Source organism: Vipera berus (genome assembly GCF_964194415.1).
Source record: "Vipera berus genome assembly, chromosome: 2".
NCBI classification, from domain to species: domain Eukaryota; kingdom Metazoa; phylum Chordata; class Lepidosauria; order Squamata; family Viperidae; genus Vipera; species Vipera berus.
Genome location: NC_138203.1, coordinates 28,624,317 through 28,646,019, shown reverse-complemented (window position 1 = coordinate 28,646,019; position 21,703 = coordinate 28,624,317). Strand labels below are relative to the sequence as shown.

Below are 21,703 nucleotides of genomic sequence, written 5' to 3'. Positions count from 1 at the left end.
GCAACAGAGATTGATAAAATTCAACATCTGCATACTCTTATATTTGCCAATAATCTATAGTACCTACAATATTTTTAATTGAATGGAGAGAGAACAACTTTGCAAAAATTGCATTATTTATACTGAATTTGCATGAACAGCTAGCTAAAAATAGTACATACCTGTTATGAGTAACTTGCAATTCTGCTAGTAGCTGGGTTTTAAACCACTGATCAAAATCCACACTATCAAAGAGTTCATATGCCGCTAGTCCAACTGCATTGTACACTGAACAAAAAAAAATTAAATTAAAAAAAAGCTATAAAATGTACTGGTTCACAAGGAATACAATTTACCAAACATATTAACATGTAAGTTTATTAAAATGGTCATTTTGAGCTGTAACACAAAAGGGACACTGCTGGGTCACATCAAAGATTTACCTAATCTATTATTCTGCACACAAAGTAAGAGATTGTGGAATGCCTTTGGGATCCCCACAGAATGATACAAGCAATCCAACTCTCTATATAAAAAAGTGTAAGTAGATCTATCATTATCTTTCATGGATGTCTAAAGATAAAAAGATAACCTAGCTCTTTCTAGGAAACTTAAAATTTCTTGCTTTACATATATATCTATATCTGCCTATCAATCTAATACATGCCTAATTATAATTCTTCTGAATTCAATGTAAGCTCATTTGTCCTTTATGGTCTGTGTATATACAGCATTTATTAGAGAAGCTGTTTAAATGCAAAACTGTGCATGTCCATGTCAGAGATTTCCATTTAATTTTTCCTTTTATCTGATATGGGTATTTCTTAAAAAAAATATCCTCCTGGCCACTTTTTTTGTATGTTGTATGGTAGTCTGGCTTTGGCATCAAATAATCTTTTTCTCTGACCCTAGGACTTAAATGAATGAAGGGATTTTGTTTCCCATGACATTCCAAAATTTAAAAAATGTTCTGCTGGAAATATCTAAAGAACATGTTCTATATCAAGAAGAATTGGAAATGTTCCATATCAAGTTCAGAATACATTTTTAATTCATTCCTGTGCAGAACCTAATTTTTTAAACTCCATATTAATTACCCGCATTGTTTATTCTGATAATTGTTTTCAAAACTTCTGACGTTATACTGTCATTTATTAAAAGACATTAGAAAACAAGCAACATCCCACATGTTAATTTAAGATATATATATTTAAAAAACTGAATTTACCAGCATCTTTAATCAGAAGAGCATGAGTATCATCCACGTTGGTGGGCCCTGAAGTAATAAATGTAACCGAAAAACAAGAGTTAGAAATTCTTCTTATTTGTTGACATATGAAGAAATAAATTGTTTTCGTGTGAAGTAGAGAAATACTGATTTATTTATAAAAAAATAATAAAGGCAGGATAGAAATAAATATGCATTTGTTTGACAGTTATAATCCCATCTAAATTGGAAGAAGCCGTAATGAAGGGAAAGCATTTACTTGAAAAGGGGAAAGTAGATATTTATGCATGGTAACCGCTTATCAGCATTATAATGAAATTGCCTTATATGAAGGCAATTCATATAAGGCAATTGCAGAATATCCTAGAACTTAGGAAAACATTGTGGTTCTCATCATTTTCCTCAACCGCTTATAAAAATTGAAACCTATAAATAACATCTATACAGTTAAGAGTGAAGTTTTTATATATTTCTAGATTACCATTGAAAAACTAGATCTACTGGTGAATAATTAGTTCTTTTTCTTTGTGGCTATTAATTGGTAACAATTCAAAAAGTTAAGTACATCAGGATTCTTCTATCTGGATTGAGCACTGCATCAAGATCAAACACTTGGTGTATACTATTTTATGAACTGGAAGACTGGGCTTAAATCAAAGCAGTACTTGAATATTCTGAATATTTTGCAACAGGGAAGACTAGCCAGTTGGCAGGGAAGACTGCCAAAAAACCAAGACACTCCAAATTGGAATAATATGTTTAACAGGAGGGTATGAGAGCAGAAACTCTTCAAGAAGTGTTTCCAATGTATAGCTTATCCAATATATCTTCTGGTTTTTATTCCAATTATTTTACAGTTCCTGAGCGGTATGGGGGAATCAGGGATACATTAGATTTGGTGGGAGTAAATTTCTATTTTGCTTTCCCTGGGTTTTGTGTATGGTTACTTTTCAAATCATTCAGACTCTACCTTACTTGTTCACAGCCATAAATTTGAAGGTGCATATTTCTAACATTGCTATCGTTATTTATCATCATTGTTCCTTCTGTTTCTGCATAGGATACAATAACTTGCATTCAGAGCCTTGTACCTTGGCCCACTTAAAGCTCATTAGGTTTTAATGCTTGATAGCTATAGTACAACTATTGCATCTTATAGGGATGACAGTATAGCTATCAATATAACAGTATATCACCTCCTCTAAAACTATCCCACTTATGATACCTTTTTTACTCTGGGTGTCAAACCCTGTGATGAGAGCATGATTGAGGAAACAATCAAGAAACACACAGAAGAAGCACACGGAATTAGGGATATGCACCAAAACATCACTAATTGCTATCTACGTATCTGGGTTTCTTCTGATCCTCCAAATTCTGATTTCAAAAGCTCAAGATATATAGTATCTTCCCAAAGTGAGAGAAAACAAGCTAAGTAACCCTTATTACAAAATACAAGAAGTCCTCATTTAGCGAATGAATTAATAATAATAATAATAATAATAATAATAATAATAATAATAAAGTTGGAAGGGACCTTGGAGGTCATCTAGTCCAACCCCCTGCTCAGGCAGGAAACCTTATACCATTTCAGGCAAATGGCTGTCCAGTCTCTTCTTAAAAACCTCCAGTGTTGGAGCATTCACCACTTCTGGAGGCAGGTTGTTCCACTGGTTAATTGTTCTAACTGTCAGGAAGTTTCTCCTTAGTTCTAGGTTGCTTCTCTCCTTGACTAGTTTCCATCCGTTGCTTCTTGTCCTGCTTTCAGGTGCTTTGGAGAATAGCTTGACTCCCTCTTCTTTGTGGTAGCCCCTGAGATATTGGAACACTGCTATCACGTCACCCCTCACCCTTCTCTTCATTAAACTACACATACCCAATTCCAGCAACCGTTCCCTATATGTTTTAGCCTCCAGCCCCCTAATCATCTTGGTTGCTCTTCTCTGTACCCTTTCTAGAGTCTCAACATCTTTTTTACATCGTGGTGACCAAAACTGGATGCAGTATTCCAGGTGTGGCCTTACCAAAGCATTGTAAAGTGGTATTAGTACTTCACTTGATCTTGATTCTATCCCTCTGTTAATGCAGCCTAGCACTGTGTTGGCTTTTTTGGCAGCTGCAGCACACTGCTGGCTCATATTGAAGTGATTGTCTACTAAGACTCCGAGATCCCTCTCACAGTTACTACTATTGAGCAAGGTACCACCTATACTATACCTATGCATTTGATTTTTCCTGCCTAAATGTAGAACCTTACTTTTTTCACCATTGAATTACATTTTGTTAGATAGTGCCCAGTGTTCGAGTCTGTCCAGATCCTTCTGTATCTTAAGCCTATCTTCTGGAGTATTGGCTATTCCTGCCAGCTTGGTGTCGTCTGCAAATTTGATGAGTTCCCCATCTATCCCCTCATCCAAATCATTAATGAAGATATTGAAGAGCACTGGGTACAGGGACCCTTCGAAACTGTGATGGTGCTGGACATGAAGACTTACAACCAACCCTCATAGTTGCAGCGTTATAGCAATTACAGTGGTTGCAGTGTCCCGCAGTCACATGATCATAATTTGCAACCTTCGCCGCCACTTCTAATAAGCAAAGTCAAGTCCTGCCAGCAGGTCACAAATAGTGATGACATGATGCTATGCTTAACAACCATGTGGAATTTGCTTAACTGTGGCAACTGGAACTGCATTTGTAAGTCAATATGTTCACATGACATTGTCCTTTACAACCATGTCACTTAGCAACAGAGTTGCCGGTCACAATTACCATTAAGTGAGGACTACTTGTACATATGAAGTTTGCATTGTTTACATTTAATATAAAATTTCTGCTTTTGTAAAGAAAACTTCCCAGGAAACACAAAACAACAATATTACAGCTTTTAGCAGAATGTTAACACGGATGAAAGTTGCTGACCTGAGCTGAATCTGAATTTTCAGGCCAACTTCTCTAGTGTTATTTCAACTATAGTAAAAATCCCAACATACTATGCACTTAAGATGTTTAAGAGGTCTTTCAACACGAGACAGGACAATTCAACATATGTTAGGATCAACACTGGGAATGAATGAACTTCAATAATTCATTTAACAAAAGCAAAACAAACTTTCCATCTCAACTCTAATCTTATTCATAAATTTTAACTACCCCTAAATAATCCCATGTTAAAAGTTCATTAAGCCAATAAATATCCTAGTGTTCTATTAGTTCCTAAAGTTCTGGTAGTTTTAATTAGAACCCAACATTACCTGGTAAAAATATTTATATTACTTAATGAAATTTATATTCTAGTATTGTATACTATTAAACATATTTTATTAAAAAATACCTTGTAAGGAATGAACCATTTCTAGAAGAACTGGAGTAAGCGTTTGATTATATTCATGAAAAACATCAATGAAAAGCACTTCCGTGCATGGCTGAAAATAAATTAAAATGGCTTATTATAGAAACCAAACAACAATGAAGCAAATTAGCTTCAAGTACTAAGAGACCTAACTAGGACATGAAAGCAGATGCGCAAAGTGGTTAGATTAGTTCTATAACTTACAGACATTATAATTAGTGAATTTGTCCAATTACATTATCACCTGCCTTAAGCATATATTCCTGTCTGCAACACTGTTTTATCCCTGTATTACAGTTTTTCCCATTACTTTGACTCCTCCATTTGTTATTTTCTTATTACAGTGCTTGCCATTTCAGAAGCATCACTTCACTGCCCAGTATACCAAACTCTACTTTTACAACCGAGTTCTGAAATACAGGAAAATGCATTTAAATATAGCTTAGGCTAGCACTACTTCACATTCCCAGTTAAATTATTGTTTTAGATACCCCCATGTAAACTATATGTTATTGTTGCTAGGTGTGAAGCAATTACTCCAACAGTAATTTATAAGCAAGGTTTTATTCAAGTTGGAAAATCTTCAAACTGCTGTCAACATTAATGAAGTTCTATACTATGTAAAAAGTAAACAAATAACAATCCCCCCCTCCCCGCCAACAGACATTGCAGTCTTTAGATTCGGGGCAATTTTCAACATACAAAAATAATGGAACCTGGAATCATGGTCGTAAATTGTGGGGGGTCATTAAGTGGGAAACCATTTATTTATTTATTTATTTGTTTGTTTGTTTGTTTGTTTGTTTTTATATACCGCCCTTCTCCCGAGGGACTCGGGGCGGTGTACAGAGTAAGGTAGGTATACAGATTGAACAATAGTGAAAAACAATAGTAAAAACAACTGAGACCCCAAGAGCTATCAGGCCAGGCCGGACTGCTGGAACAGGTAAGTTTTTAAATCGCGCCGGAAGGTGCGGAGGTCGGGGGCCATCCGGATTTCGGTAGGCAAGCAGTTCCAGAGGGCTGGCGCACCCACTGAGAATGCCCTCCCCCTGGGGGCCACCAGCCGACATTCCTTGAGCGGTGGCACCCTGAGGAGGCCCTCTCTGTGGGAGCGCACAGGACGGAGGGGTGTTGACGTTGGCAGAAGGTGCTCCCGTAGGTAGTCCGGACCCATGCCATGTAGGGCTTTGTATGTCATTGTTAGCACCTTGAATTTCACTCGGAAGGCAACCGGAAGCCAGTGCAGCTCACGGAGGAGAGGTGTGATATGGGAGTATCGGGAGGCCCCCAAAAGTGTCCGTGCAGCTGCACTTTGCACCAGTTGAAGCTTCCGAGTGGCTCTCAAGGGCAGCCCCATGTAGAGAGCGTTACAGTAGTCTAGGCGAGAGGTCACAAGTGCATGGGTGACTGTACGTAAGGCATCCAGGTCCAGATAAGGTCGTAGTTGGCGCACCAGTCGAACCCGGGAGAAGGCCCCCTTGGTCACAGCTCCTATGTGGTCTTCCAAGGATAGCTGTGAGTCTAGGAGGACACCCAGGTTGCGGGCCCTATCAACAGGGGGTAATAACTCATCCCCGATGTTAAGTGATGGAATGATCTGAGTATCCTGGCTTGCCGGTATGTACAGCCATTCAGTCTTGTCAGGGTTGAGTTGAAGCCTGTTCCTCCCCATCCATTCCCGGACCGCTTTCAGGCAGCGGGACATCACGTCGAGGGCATCACTGATGCTGTTTGGAGTTGAGATGAAAAGCTGGGTGTCATCAGCGTACTGATGGTACCCTACTCCAAAACCACGAATGATCTCACCTAGCGGTTTCATGTATATGTTGAACAGGAGAGGCGAGAGGACCGACCCTTGAGGGACTCCGCAAACGAGAGGCCTCGGAGTCGACCTCTGTCCTCCTGCCAGCACCGACTGCGAGCGACCCAGGAGAAAGGAGGAGAACCACCGCAGAACCGTGCCTCCCACTCCCAGTCCCCTGAGGCGCCGTAGCAAGATACCATGGTCGATGGTATCGAAAGCCGCCGAAAGGTCTAATAAGACTAGGACAGAGGAATGGCCCCTGTCCCGGGCTCTCCAGAGATCATTCATCAGAGCGACCAATGCCGTCTCCGTGCTGTAGCCCGGCCTGAAGCCCGATTGGCACGGGTCTAGATAAACCGCTTCATCCAGGACCTGAGGAAGTTGATGCGCCACCGCACTCTCAACAACTTTCGCAAGGAAGCAAAGGTTGGAGACTGGACGAAAGTTATTCAATGAGGTTGGGTCCAAGGTGGGCTTCTTGAGGAGAGGTCTCACCACCGCCTCCTTCAAGGGGGTGGGGAAGTGACCCTCGCTCAGAGAAGCAGAGATGACCGCCTGAAACCAGCCTCGTGTCCCCTCTCGAGCTGCATAGGCCAGCCAGGAAGGGCACGGGTCCAGTAAGCATGTGGAGGAGCTCAACCTCCTCATAATCCTGTCCACTTCCTTCGGAGTCACAGGATCAAACTCCTCCCAGATGACGTCGACAAGACTGTCCATGTCCTGTTCCTCCAACTCTGCCCAGTTGGAGTCCAGGCCGGTTCAAATCCGAGCGATTTTATCCAACAGATATTGACCGAATTCCTCGGCTCAACCCTGTAAGGGTTCCTCCCTCACCTCTTGGTTCAGTAGGGAGCGAGTCACTCTGAACAAGGCAGCCGGGCGATTATCTGCGGACGCGATGAGGGTGGAAAAGTAATTGGATTTCGCCACCCTTATCGCTGCGAGATAAGACCTGGTGAGGATTCTTAGTCGCAATCGGTCGGATTCGGATCGACTGGATCTCCAACGGCTCTCTAGGCCCCGTCTCCGACGCTTCATCTCCCGGAGCTCCGCGGTGAACCATGGGGCTCGCTGGGATCTGCTACCATGCTACCGTACCCAATTTTACCATTTTTAAAGTGGTCATTAGTGAATTCTGCAGTCATTAAATGAATCCATTATACCCAATGAGCATTTTTTTGCTGAAAACCAAAAATAAACATTGGAAAATGGCAAAAAATGCAGCCAGGTAATTGTAGGATGCTGCAAATGGTCATAAAGCCAGCTACTAAGTATTTTTTTATTTTTATTTATTTTATTTTAATTCCATTTATATCCCGCCCTTCTCCAAAGACTCAGGGCGGCTTACAAGCTTAGCAGTACCCAAAAATGTGAAGCTTAGCAGTACCCAAAATGTGATCACTTGGGGCACTGGAACTTCAAAAAAGGTAATCAATAGCTCTATGGCGATCCACTATAACCTCAACGATTGCTAAGTGATTGTTATACACAAAACTCCGCTCTCCTGATTTTGTCAGAACGTGGACTTTAGCATGTAGTCAGAAAGTTTTCACTGATTAATTTTCATATTTAAAAAAGTTTTAAGTTAAATTATATGCCATATACTTACCCGAATACTGTATTTCCAAGAATCACCTCCTGTTTCTTCAACAGCTATATAATATGAAAAAATATATAGTAAATTTTTACTTATCTAATATTTATCCTTTTGGTGTCACATCTTCTTGAGTACAAGTATGAAATTTATATTTAAACAATAGCTTTTTATAAGCAAAATCTTACGGAAATCATAATTATATATCAATATACACTGTTTACTATTTATATTATTTGTGGGTAATTGGAAAACCAGAATGCTATTCATTGAAGTAAAATTAAACTGAAAGAATAAAATTTCTTACTAAAGCCTTCAGGATCCTCTTCCCACATTGTTAGTTCTTCCTCAGTTAACAAGAAGTACTGAGTAACTAGCCTCCTGCATATCTCCATTAATGTTGGAAATGTAAAGAATAATGCCTTTATTTTATGAGCTTCAAGAGTTTCAGGACTGCTATCTGCAGCAAAATAGTTAACAAAAAAGAAAATATGTATTCTACTCATATATTAGAGAGGGCTAAGCAATTATGAATAGCACTGAACTAAAAAAAAACAAATTACCTTCTATATTTTTGGATGGCTTATAAGCATAATTTTTGACAATCAACTTAATCAGATTCATGCACTGGACAATGAAACGCTCAAAAGCAACTCCTTCGCCAGCCTCTGTGAAAACGTAGCTTACAGAAAATTCCAATGATCTCTGAATTAGAGACGTGAATGAAAATGGATGTTGGTCCAAGAAGTCTAAAAGCTAAAAATTGAAAATATATATGTATGCATGAGAATACCAACACAAAAATAATGATAATAATAATGATAATAATAATAATAATAATAATAATAATAATAATAATAACAACAACAACAACAACAACAGTAGTAGTAGTAGTAGTAGTAGTAGTAGTAGGTCAAAGTAATATAGGTAACTCTCAGAATAACAAATGGTTTATTTTAAAATACACCAGGCATATTTGGCATTTAATGTTTAACAGATTATTAAGATTTAACAGAATTATTAAACTTTATAATTTCAATTTCCAATTTTCATTTGAAAGTTTCTGCAGCTTATACAAAGATTCACCCATTTTACTGTAGATCAAGGATGGTTTTCCATGTATTCTTTTTCCAGACTATGAAGAAAACCAAGTAATACCCTGAGTATTCTTTGTTGGGTGGCATATGCAACTTTTCTAATAAGATATTTATGGATTGCTGATCTGTAGTTTCTCTTCCTTAAGTGGTTTGGGTGATAAGACAAAGTAATTCTGAAGGATTCTGGAGAATTCTACATTGGAGATTTGACCCAGAATTCATGAAATTCATGATGTAGGCCTAAGTATATCAGTGCTGTTTGTATTCAACCTCCCTTTCTGGGCTTTAGGCAAATATCAACACTCAAAAAGCTAAGCAAGATAAGGAAGCAAGAACTATAGACTTCAGTAAGATATTTCTAATATTAGTCTTGCGGTAGATACAGAATCTGGGGACCTGCAAGGGAATTCGCAAACTTCATTTGTAAGGAATTCACTGGAGTCTTTAATTTTAATTATTCCCCAATTATTTTCTCTTCAATGAACCTTTATGTTATTTATGCAAACCACATTTTGTAAGACAGCATTTTCTACTAATACTGATTATTATTAATATAATAGCATAATTGTTACATTAGAAGTTGCTAAAAATCTTAAGAATTTATTTAGGTAAAAAAATTCAAAAGATTAACAGCTACAGAAACTTACCACTTTAGTGAAAAGAATTATAGTCTTTTCTAGCCGATCCTTACAGGCATTATCTGTTTCTATGTTTTTACCTGATAAATAAAATTAATTTATACTATTAAGCACAAGAATATCAGTCATGCTTAGACAGACCTATGAATTTAATTCAAATGAATCAATATTTGTTAAAGGCTGCTGCCAAAAAAATTCAGATTTATGTAATATAGCAAAATCCATAATTAAGAAACAAAGAAACAGGAGAATGATATACTGTATTTTTTGGACCATAAGACGCACTTTTTTTCCCCAAAAGTGGGGGGGAAAACGAGGGTGCGTCTTATGGTCCGAAGGTGATCCTGAGAAACGCCGATCTCACACTCCTGCAATCTGCCTCGCTCGGTTTCAGCTTCCCTTGCTACAAGAGAAAGCAGGCTGAAACAGAGTGAGGGAAGATTGCCAGGAATGTGAATCGGCTGATCTCGCGCTGCTGCAATCTCCCTCGTTTCAGCCTGCTTTCTGTTGTAGCAAGGGAAGCTGAAACCGAGCGAGGGAGTTTGCAGGAGCGCGAGATCGGCCGATTCGCATTTCTGGCAATCTCCCTCGCTCCGTTTCAGCTTGCCTTCTGCAAGAGAAAGCCGGGCCGCAGGGCCGCCTCCGTGGGTACTGCTCTAATGCAGAGAGGGAAGGACAAAGAGGGAGGGAAGGAAGGAAAGAAGGAAGGAAAGGACAATGGGAGAGGGAGGGAGAGAGAGAAAGAGAGAGAGAGAGAGGGAGAAAAGGAGAAAGAAAGAGGGAGGGAGAGAGAGAGGAGAAAGAAAGGGAGAGAAATAGAGGGAGAGAAAGAGGGAGAGGGAAAGAGAGAGGGAGAGAAAGAAAGGGAGACAGAAAGGAAGAGAGAGAAGGAGAAAGAAAGAGGGAGGGAAATAGAGGGAGGGAGAAAGGGAGAAAGAGAGGGAAAGAGAAAAATAGAGAGGGAGAGAAAGAGGGAGAGAGAAGGAGAAAGAAAGGGAGGGAAATAGAGGGAGAGAGAGAAAGGGAGAGATAGAGGGAAAGAGAAAAATAGGGAGAGAAAGAGGGAGATGGAGAGAAAGGGAGAGAGGAGAAAGAAAGAGGGAGGGGGAGAGAAAGAGAAGGAGAGAGAAAAATTAAATTAGTAACATGATTGTTAAGTGAATCTGGTTTCCCCACTAACTTTGTTTCTCAGAAGGTTGCAAAAGGCGATCACATGACCCTGGAACAATGTGACCATCATAAATATGAATCGATTGCCAAGCATCCGAATGTAAATCACATGACCCTGGGGATGCTGCAACAGTCATAAGTGTGAAAAATGGTCATAATTCACTTTTTTCAGTGCCGTTGTAACTTTGAACAGTCACTAAGTGAATCATTGTAAGTCAAGGACTACCTTTACTTTATCATTTTTTTTTCCTTTTTTGGTGGGGGGTCAAGTTTTTGACACCTTGCTGGGCAACTGGTGGTACTCGGACATTGCCTTGTCCTAAAAGTGGTACAATGGATGAAAAGGTTGAAAAGCCCTGTTTTAGTATACCGGTACTATTTGGTTCAGAATATTTTTTTTCTTGTTTGCCTGCTCTAAAAACTGGGTGCGTCTTATGGTCAGGTGCGTCTTATGGTCCGAAAAATACGGTACTTAGAGCTAACATCAACTCCTTAGGATCCTGGATGAGAAGGATTATCTGGACCTCTTCTAATCAGGTTTCAGGACTTCTTCCAGTCATGTGTCAGGTCCAGATATGGGACAGAAACAGCATTGGTCGCACTTTTGGATGACCTCTGATAGGATAACCAATTCAAAGTGTTGGTTATCATCTTTAAAGTCCTTCATGGCATGTGACCAGGTTACCTGAGGAACTGTTTCACCCCAATCACATTGTCTTATCCCATCCAGTCAGTCAGAGGGTATACTGAGGAATCCTGTCAGTGAAAGAAGAAAGTCTTCTCTGCCATTGCCCCCCATGGTCTAGAACACCATATCCTCAGAGATGAGGCAGGATCCCTCCTTCCAGCCTTGCAAAAGAGTATTAAGACTTGACTTGGTCAATTAGAATGGGGGTTGAAGAGTGGGAAGCGACCTTGGGGGGGAGGTCGGTGACATGAGGAGTCTCCCTCTGTCTTTGACTACTTTTAACTTTGTTCTTAACTTTTGTTTTAACTCTGTTCTTATTAATGCTTTTAGATTATTTTTATGTTTCTATTGTAAACTGTCCAGAATCACTGAGGTGAGATAGGCAACATAGAAATGTGATAAATACATAAATAAAATCAATAAATCATCTGTATTATTTAAGACCTAAGTGAAATTGCCAGGAGTGAATTTTCAATTAAATCTTAATTTAAACTTAAGATTTAAAGCCACCATTCTTCAAATATTAATGGAAGGCAAGGAAGTATAAGTACAACCAGAAAATAAAATGCACTTATGTTTAACAAGAAATTCCCAGATTTATTTTAATATATATTAGGATTATATCTGAATTATTGTATCTTTTTTACAACATGAAAACAAACCAGTTAAATTGTCTGTTTATGTCACAACTTTTGCCAATAATAAAGTATTTCATTAAGAGATGGTTTGTACAAAAAGTTTAATCAAATCTGTAAAATCAACAAACTGACTGTTCCTAACATACACACACAGAATTGTATCCCGGTCTTAAAATACTTACTACATTCCAAAAATTGTTTTAATCGTACAAATACTGCATGAAGAAATTCCTTGAGGAGGCAAAAGCAAAAAATGCAAATTGTGTTATATTTGCTTTAAAGAATAATTGTATTTGTCACACTAAAGCATCTAAAGCAAGAGGTAAGGGAACAAGAACAGGATATCTTGAACAAAGCACATATAGATCATTCTTAAAATTATCAGCTAGATATTCTCATCCTTTTCTCTAACATAACACTTCCAAATATCTTGAATGTTACTGGTTCCAATTTTGTTACACTAATAAGGCATAATTGTTTATAAGTTTAGCTGTCAAACAAATGAATAAGCCTATGTCTCTTTATAGTAGGAGTACACAAAGTACAATGCAAATATTTGAGTGAAGTGCAGGAGCCCTTCCTAGACAACGTAGAAGGAGAGTCACATTAACAACAAATCAAGAGTCTGGTAAAACGTTTTCCAACTAACACATCTTATTAAAAGCATAAGCTTTTCTGAGCTGCAGCTTACTTGATCAGTTGCAGAGTGACTCTTAGTCTACAATACATCTGATGAGTACTGCTCAGGAGTTTGTCTTTTTTATTAAATGCGTTACTTGGAAAAGGTGTTACTGCCACACTCTTTTAGATTTTTTAAAAGCCCCTCATGAAATTGTTATCAAAGTAATATTTTTAATGTGACAAAAGGAGAAAATTATTAACTATACAATTTATATTTCTTTTCCCTGTCCCTGTCTACCTTTGGAGTGCAATTCTAGCACAATGTTCAAAGGCCAAAGGCCCAAGAAAGATTGCACCTGAAGAAGGATCTCTTTCTTTTCTTCTAACAAGACAGAATTTGAATTCTACCATATTGTTGTACAAGCCATAGGGGGAAAAATTCTTCCAGTTTTAACCTCTCGTGCAGCAAGAAAATACAAGCAGAAGCTCTTTATCAGGATGAGTTTGGTGTTATCATTATGCTAAAACACAGCTTTAGACATCTAAGAATATTCAGTATTTTACACTTTTTGAATAGCTACTTTATTTACAAAAAATAAAACACTTACCATCACTTCTATGTTTTTATGAGGCTCCACAAACCCATGAACTGTCAATTTGCGAAGCACTGAAAAATTAAAACATTTTTATTAATACATCACAAAAGTTATTCATTGGCCTAGTTTTATTTTTAATATACTTTATGAAATTTCTTTCAGCTTTCGATCAAGTATATTAAAAATAAAAGAATTGAGGCCTTTGAACTATGGTGCTGGAGAGGATTCCTGCGAGTCCCTTGGACTGCAAGGCGTTCAAACCGGTCAGTCCTAGAGATCAACCCTGACTGCTCTTTAAAAGGCCAGATCCTGAAGTTGAAACACTTTGGCCACCTAATGAGAAGGAGGGACTCACTGGAGAAGAGCCTAATGCTGGGAAAGATTGAGGGCAATAGAAGAATGGGACGACAGAGAATGAGGTGGCTGGATGGTCACTGAAGCAGTAGGCGTGAGCTTAAATGGACTCCAGAAGATGGTAGAGGACAGGAAGGCCTGGAGGAACGTTGTCTATGGGGTCGCGATGGGTCGGACACAACTTCACAACTAAGAACAACAATTGAATTTCTATAAGAATTAAAATATAAAAAGCAACAACAAAAAATAATTTAAAAGGAAAAAAATGGGAAGGGAAAGATGAAAAAATAAGGAAAAAATAAGAAAAGGATAACTTCCAATTTTTGATACACTTACAAATATAAAATGCATTAGCTTTTTGATCTAAAATTCAATAGTACAAAATATTTCTATAATAATAAACAATGCTAATCATCAAATCCCAATTATTGGCTTGTAATGAAGCATTCTTTAGCCGTGATGGCACAGTTGTTAGAATGCAGTATTGCAGGCTAATTCTGCTGACTGCCAGCAGCTTGGCAGTTTGAATCTCACTGGTCAAGGTTGACTTAACCTTCCATCCTTCCAAGGTTGGTAAAATGGGGCCCCAGATCTTTGGGGGCAACATGATGACTCTGTAAACCGCTTAGAGAGGGCTGTAAAGCACTGTGAAGCTATTGCTATTACTATGTCTTATTCTGAACAAGGAAAGGAAGCAGCTAGTAATCTCACTCAAACACTAACTTTAGCTTTTCCTCTGAGAGGAGAAACTTAGCAACCATGAAGCATACCCAAGAATAAGAATACTGCTTATTCACATTAGGAAAGTTTTTGGAAGGATAACTTTAATATCTAAATATGATCATCATTCACAACATTCTCTTACAACTTTAGTTTTTCAGTATCAAATAAACTTCAAAGCTTTTGACATTTATCAGGACAATTTTAGCACTGTAGTTTATATATAAAGAACTAGTAAAAAAATAAAATCCGTTAATCTTAATAATTCAGGAGGTTTTTAATGTCATTGTTATGAGAGTACAGAATTCTTTCACAAATTTATCCTTGTCTGACAACTCAACAGGACTAATCAAAGCATTTGGAAAAAAATATTGTTATTATTATTAAGTTTCTACAGTCCTCAACTTGTAACTGGACCAGAATTTCCATTGTGAAGTGATGGGGTTGCAAAGCAAGAGAACATGTGACTGCATTACTTAGTGACCACAATTGCAGCACTCTCCATTGCCAGTTAACTGAGAATCATGGGTTGTTAAGTGAGTGCCCACCAATTCAAGCCATTCCGGCCTTGGTCTCTCTCAGCCCAAGGGACTGCCAAACCCACCTGTCTCCCCCCATCTCTGTCCTTTGCAATATACTCTTTCAAATACTCTAGAAAGCGGCAGGCTTTAAAATGTATCAGCTATATATCAGTTCCAGCCAAAATACGTAAGTAAGTTAGAACAAAGAATACTAGTAATTTGGTGGATAAACAATTTGAAACAGAGCTTGGATATATTGCAGATATAAATCTTGAAAAATCATAACACTATATTATACTTATTTTGTTTAAATGAGAAGTTTACATAATGCCATTAAAAATCTGAGTGATCATGTCAAGTTTAAAAAGAAGTTCAGTATAATTTTAGCAATAGACTTATATACCACTCCATAGTGTTTTACAGCACTCTCTGGGCAATTTACAATAATCTGGGTCTTCATTTTACCAACACCAGAAGGATGGAAGGCTCAGTTCACCCTGAGAGCCTTCAGGATCAAACTCCAGACTGCGGGCAGTTAGCCTGCAATACTCTATTCTAACTATTGTGCCACCAGGGCTCCTATTTTGAGATAACTTTGATGATCAAATGATAATTTAAGAGAAATGGAAGATGCTTTTTTTTAACCTGAGAAACTGATCAGTTCTTTAAACTAATCTCCTCCAAGACAGTATGTCTTATGCTAAAGATAAAAACCTGAGACTGTATTTCACATGATACTATATAACATTTTTGTCAATTACCTTTCAATGATAAGAGAGTTCTTTCTAATGAATTACTCATAGATGTTTCATCTCTAACACAAATCTGTTGAAGGAATGTATCTGTATGATGATTCCACAAGGAACAGGTAAAACTATAAATTCCAGAAGCTAACTGCAGAAATATAATTAAAAAACCTTCAGTTAAAATAAATATAGATGCAACAGGTTTCAGTAAGTTAACTATAATCCAACTGTTCCTAAATTACAAACTTAGCTTAGTAATTTGATGTTTGTCAGGACATATAAGCATATTTACCCAGAGCAAGTCTTATTTAGTAAGCTGTTCATGTTTAAATAAGTGCAATCAGGACTGCAATTTTATTAATGAGTAAAATTAAATTGGATACAACCAAGCATCAAAACAGCTACATGAGCTCTTACACAAGAGCTCTTACACAAAAACCAATGCATGGCACTGATTTTTTCATATTGTATCTCTCACAACTGATCAGGTTTTCTCTGCCACATCTTTTTATATTCTCTCACCATCCAAAAATATTTGCCAAGCTAGACAAATCAGAAATCTGAAATGCTAGTAAGTATAAAATACCAAATTTTTCATTCCCCTCAAAAAGGAAGATTCTTAAACCAACCTAAAATCATAGCCTTAAAAATTGTCATTTACTGAGCATTGTCTACAGTTTAGAATTACTGATATCTCTGGAACATATCATCGTGATCTCTAAATTCCACCTTTAGATGAAAAGTGTAGTGCATAAATCAAATAAATAAATAAATAAATAAATAAATCATCCTCAGAATGACAGATTTTGTCAATGTGCCTCATCAGCTATAATTAAAGGTTTTTAAAAATATTTTAAATTTGAAGATTTGAGCACTAAGTTTTTGTTTTTTTGAGGAGCAGAAAAAATAAGCAGGAATAAGTAAAATGTTTTGAATTTGAATTATTTTTAGCTTGAAATTACAATCTTCGATTTTGAAGCAAGCTGCTCTGACCTCACCAGAAGCATTTTCAGATTAAAATGGCCAAATAGAATTAGAAACAGAACCATTTCAAGGTAAAAACTAACCCTAAGAGGCCAAGTCATCTTATTCCAGAGGGGCATTTTGAATTCAAAATTATTCAACTTTGAATTATGTCCACCTTTAGCAATCAAACAATATACCTGATAAAGCAAAGTTTCATACTTACATCATAGAAAAGTTTTCTATCTGCAGCAAGCCGTTTAGATGCTAAAGTCTTTGTAACATGATAGAAGGTAAGTAAAGCTCTATGCTGGCGAAGGTCATCTTGAATTTTAACAGATTCTACAAGGGTAGGAATAAGTTCTGGCCATTGTCTAGGACAATCCAGCCTAGCAACCTTTGCAATCAGTACAGAAATTTGTGTGGCAATCTGCAAAGACAATCAAACAACATATTCAACATTAAGCTAGCAGGCATACTGAGCTATAATCAAAAGAGAGTCACATCTAGTGAAAATTCAGCAATACTGTCACACATTGCAGAAAAAATAATGAGATTAATTGTCCCAGGGCTGGGGAGAGAGCATATAAAATGCACACTATGCAGCTAAAATATTTTTCTGATTTTTACTCTGACAGTGAAATTTATGATCTACATATCAAAAATAAAAGAAGACACAACTAGAAAATATACTGTATATGTAGTAAAAGAAAGAGAAGGATAATGTACATTTCTCTAAAAAGTATTTGGCACACAGAAATCTTATCCTACTTTTTATGAAGTACTATTATTGTTGATGAAATTGAGTTTGATGATAGGATGTTACTGCAATATTTTAATGATCAATGTTTCTTCATATATAGGTGAAATATAAATGGGTTTTTTTCTCCAAATAATTATAGGACTTGAGTAACTGATACAGTTGGTGGCATAGGAGTGACAAATCTCAGAATTAGAAAGTTTCAAGATTAATTTTCAGATTTTTTCAGATTGAGTTAGATATGTTTAGCACTAAATCCCTGAAAAGTTCCTTCCAGTTAATACTGATATTATTACTGGGCTAGATGGGCCTATTCAATGATTAAACATAAAGTAATTTCCTTGCCTATCTTTTTCCAAATAAAGCCTTATTACTATTTTTTTTAAATAAAACCATTTTCAATATGCTATAAACACATAATGCAAAGTGGAAGTATACTTTTGTTCTAGAGATTTTTTTTTATACTATCAATAATTTTTAAAGTGCCTCAAGATTGTGTGTTTTGTTATAAATAATCCTGTTTTGAGCTCTAAACACTTATTTTTTGAGTTTGAAATGGTTATACTCAAAATCTCTTGCATGCTTCACAATATCTTCTCACAACAGCTAATTCCAAAATGGCCAAGTAGGGCTCAATATGCCCTTATCTAGTGTGATCATATTTTGTGGAAAAAAACATAAAGGAAAAACCTAAAAAAGGAATAAATCTGAATGGTTTATAAAGATTAAAAAGTGCTCATGCTTTACAAGGGAAAATTCAAGAGCAAACCCAAAGAAAAATAATTAAATAAACCTGAAATAATTGACTGTCCTTTATAATAAAGGATTTATGATTACGAATGACGGTAAATGGTCACTCTACCAATGTCACTTTTCTTTCAAAAGTGCATACATAATTACAATCAAAGCCCAGAAGATTAGAGTTTATATACCCTCTAGAAATGACACATAAAACTTACATTAAAAGTGTACATTATGACTTGACTTTGGTTCAGGAACACTGGATCTGATAACAATATGGGGTAACCTTCTCTGGGCTGACCTAGTGCCTCTACATTATATTCTAGATTCCAAGCCTATCCTGATACCAGAACTTCTACTACCTTTCTTGTACCCATATGCTGACTATACACAACATGAAAAAAACAACCTGAGTTTTGTTAGTTGTCTCCTTCCCCTACATAGTCATCAGGAAGTCTCAATTCACCCACTCTGCCCAGAATGCACTTCAGCATCATTTATACAGGAAGAATATCACTGTCCCAAACATAGTATTATTGACTGTTTTTAATCTGATTTATAAAGATGGAAATTGTGTATCGCCCTGCTTCAATTGGAGCAACTTATAACACTTACAAAATAATAGTTTTCAAATAATGCCATGAATCAGACAGAGTAAAATGTTTGATGATTATGCTAATAAACTTTAAAATCTATTCTTAGAAACACATAAAACTGAACCCATTTAATTTAAAAAAAATTCACAAAAAGAATACAGCCTCAGAGAAAGCATCAATAGATCCAATTTTCATATTAGCACTAACCTGATTTACTGGTTCATTGAAATTAGCAATAAGTCCTGCACGCAGAGTAGATTTCTCTTCTTCTGACAGAGCACTGTTTATAGGAAAATTAAAACCTATATTAGAAATGACCATGCAAATTTTAGAGAGGTTTCTATGATGAGCAAGAATAATGCAATACTGTAGAATATTTTACAGTAATGCATTTCTAACTATAAAGGTAATCCTCAAGTTACAATCCTCATTCAGTGACCGTTCAAAATTATGATGGTGCTGAACTAGGGGGCCTTACAACAACTTTAATATATGCAAAGAACATGTAGTGTATTTAGACCCAAATATATAAATTCAAAAGAGAAATATCTTGAGTTAATCAACCTTAGCTCATTAAATTCCAAATAAGAACAAAAAATAGTAGCTGAAAACTTTAAATTTTAACAATATCTATCAATATCTAATATCTGATTAAAAGTTCCTTTACTAAGAACACAGATCTGGATTCAAAAACTATTTGCTCCTTTTTAGTACAATACTTGTCTCTGTTTTATTAATACTTCAAATGAACTTGGAAACAAGATAACAAGTACCTCTTAGTGTATGTTGTTGTAAAAACAAATTTCCCTTCTAGATTATATTTTTCAGGATTTCACACAACTGCTATATTTGTGAAAAATCTTCAAAGACTTGTCACTTTTTAAGCAAAGAGAACATTTGCTCGACAAAATGTGTAACAAGATAAAAATAGTGAAAAAAGATGAATTAATATTACAAATATAAGCAGGGATAAAGTTTTCTAATGTGATTTAAACATATGAATATAGTGAATATTAAAAATGAATAAGACCTTTTATAAAATTCATATGTTGCAACACTGACATCTACAGGATAATAGAAATTACATTCAATAATTCTGTAATGGCAATCTTATTATTTAACTATTTTCCTTATTACTAAATGTTTTGAAATTTTGGGTGTCTGTGAAGTTCATTAAAACTTGAAGTAAACTAATTAAAAATACTAATCAGAATCAAAATAAACTAAATTAAAAAGAAAAACAAACAGCTAATATTTACAGAAATTATAATTTTTACTATATTATTTTTTAATTTCACTTGTATATATCAAAGGGTTTAAGAGTAGAAAATGAGAGTTGAAGCTTTCAGGGGCAGAAAAAAGTGATAAAGCAGATGAGAAGAAAAGACAATATATCTCTGAAATACAGATGATGAACTGGGCAAAACTACAAGAAAAGAAGAGAGTTAGTTTGTGACTTTCTGCCATGAGGAGCTGAAATAAATTTACAGTCATTAGTTAGGAAGTCTGCGGTTTGCTAAATGCAGGGATCAGGATAACCCAAACATTTATCCCTTTCTGCTTATATATGTGGAGACAGATGTAACTGAAAACAACTACTATTGTATTATAATAACCTTGAAGATCTAAGAAGCTCAGAGCTTCTTTGTTCAGTGGAAAAAAGAAGATGACTGCAAGTGAACTACTGACTGCAGGATCTAATCTGAATCAGTCACCGGGACAAGAGGTTTGTTCTTCCAAGCTTTCGGACTCGTGCTAAACTCATCTTCAGGAAATTTCTCAATCTACAGGATGGGTGCACTGGGTTATTCTCACATCCTGGAGATGAGATGTTCCCTGAGGATGGGCTCCAGCATGAGTCTGAAAGCTTGGAAGAACCTCTGGTCCCAGTGACTGATTCAGATTGGATCCTGCAATATTATCCTGGGACACGTATATTCACCTTCATTCATGAACTACTGACTGCACAAATTATGTTTAAGGAAGAGATCTGGATTCCGAGATCATAGTTATCTGGGTTATCAATTGCTAGCACTGCTTGCTTCAAATCAGAAAATCAACAACTGCAGGGATGACAGAGAAGATTAGAAAGGTATTTCTTACTGTACTGCCGTTCGTCTCCAATAGCGGTCAATTCCATTTTTGAAGTACAGAACAGCCAACCACCTCACATTTATGTCCAAACTGTGGTTGGTGAATATATTCTGTAAGAAACGAATAACAGTTTAGTATAAATATATATATGGTGTGTCTTAGAATTAGGCATTGTACAAAGTTGCAAGAATCTATATCAAAAATTTTGTGGTAGCAGATGACGTACAAAGAAAAATTGTATAGTTTTAGCAAATCCTGTAATTGTTGGCTAATAAAATATATAGCATAGGTTTAAGGGTCACATTACTACTGAGTAATGTTCTGACTTTGACATATCCAAGGCACAAACATCTGTTCTGTAATACGGGTCTATTGAGGAACTACTATGAAAGATACAAAAATATATTCCTTATAGGAAAATAGCGAAAGTGTGAGAAAAAAAGTAAGATAGATTAAGAGGTACTTGAACAAATGTAACTTCATTGTTTTAACTTACCAACAAAACTGAATAGAAACCTGGTTGTGTCTCCCACTGTTTCAGTTGTTCCTCTGCTGGTTTTAATACAGAAGTATCTTGACTAGTAGCTTGGGTCAAGACTTGAAGAACAACATTACTGGCACTATGGAGATCCATGAAAATCTATCCAAAACATAAAAAATGCATTGTTAGCTTTCTTAAAGGTCCTATTACTTCTTTTGTACTGATTCCAGTATTTACTAAATGAAAATTAGAAACATACAAATTTACAAATGTTTCAATATTTTTCTACAATTATTAGCAATAAACCTCATAAAGAAGT

At 36.4% G+C, this 21,703-nt stretch overlaps 1 protein-coding gene across 4 annotated transcripts in view; it reads right to left on the bottom strand.

The window, feature by feature from the left end:
* Positions 1-21,703, bottom strand: part of IPO11 (importin 11) — a 74,420-nt gene that overhangs the window by 49,556 nt on the left and 3,161 nt on the right. For 2 of the 4 annotated variants that reach the window (XR_014025390.1, XM_081319805.1), the window contains exons 2-15: positions 21,400-21,543; positions 20,913-21,013; positions 19,017-19,089; positions 16,939-17,142; positions 15,765-15,897; positions 13,421-13,479; positions 12,374-12,422; positions 9,705-9,775; positions 8,524-8,716; positions 8,268-8,420; positions 7,976-8,019; positions 4,542-4,632; positions 1,208-1,255; positions 162-267 (exon numbers count right to left, since the gene is read on the bottom strand). Coding sequence is in view for 3 of the 4 variants with exons in the window: in XM_081319805.1 (XP_081175931.1) it covers positions 162-267; positions 1,208-1,255; positions 4,542-4,632; positions 7,976-8,019; positions 8,268-8,420; positions 8,524-8,716; positions 9,705-9,775; positions 12,374-12,422; positions 13,421-13,479; positions 15,765-15,897; positions 16,939-17,142; positions 19,017-19,089; positions 20,913-21,013; positions 21,400-21,537 (1,463 nt within the window). In the remaining variant the exon portion in view is untranslated. Of the gene's footprint in view, positions 1-161; positions 268-1,207; positions 1,256-4,541; positions 4,633-7,975; positions 8,020-8,267; positions 8,421-8,523; positions 8,717-9,704; positions 9,776-12,373; positions 12,423-13,420; positions 13,480-15,764; positions 15,898-16,938; positions 17,143-19,016; positions 19,112-20,912; positions 21,014-21,399; positions 21,544-21,703 lie in introns of all 4 variants that reach the window. The other 2 variants (XM_081319806.1, XM_081319807.1) reach the window with 2 other exon arrangements.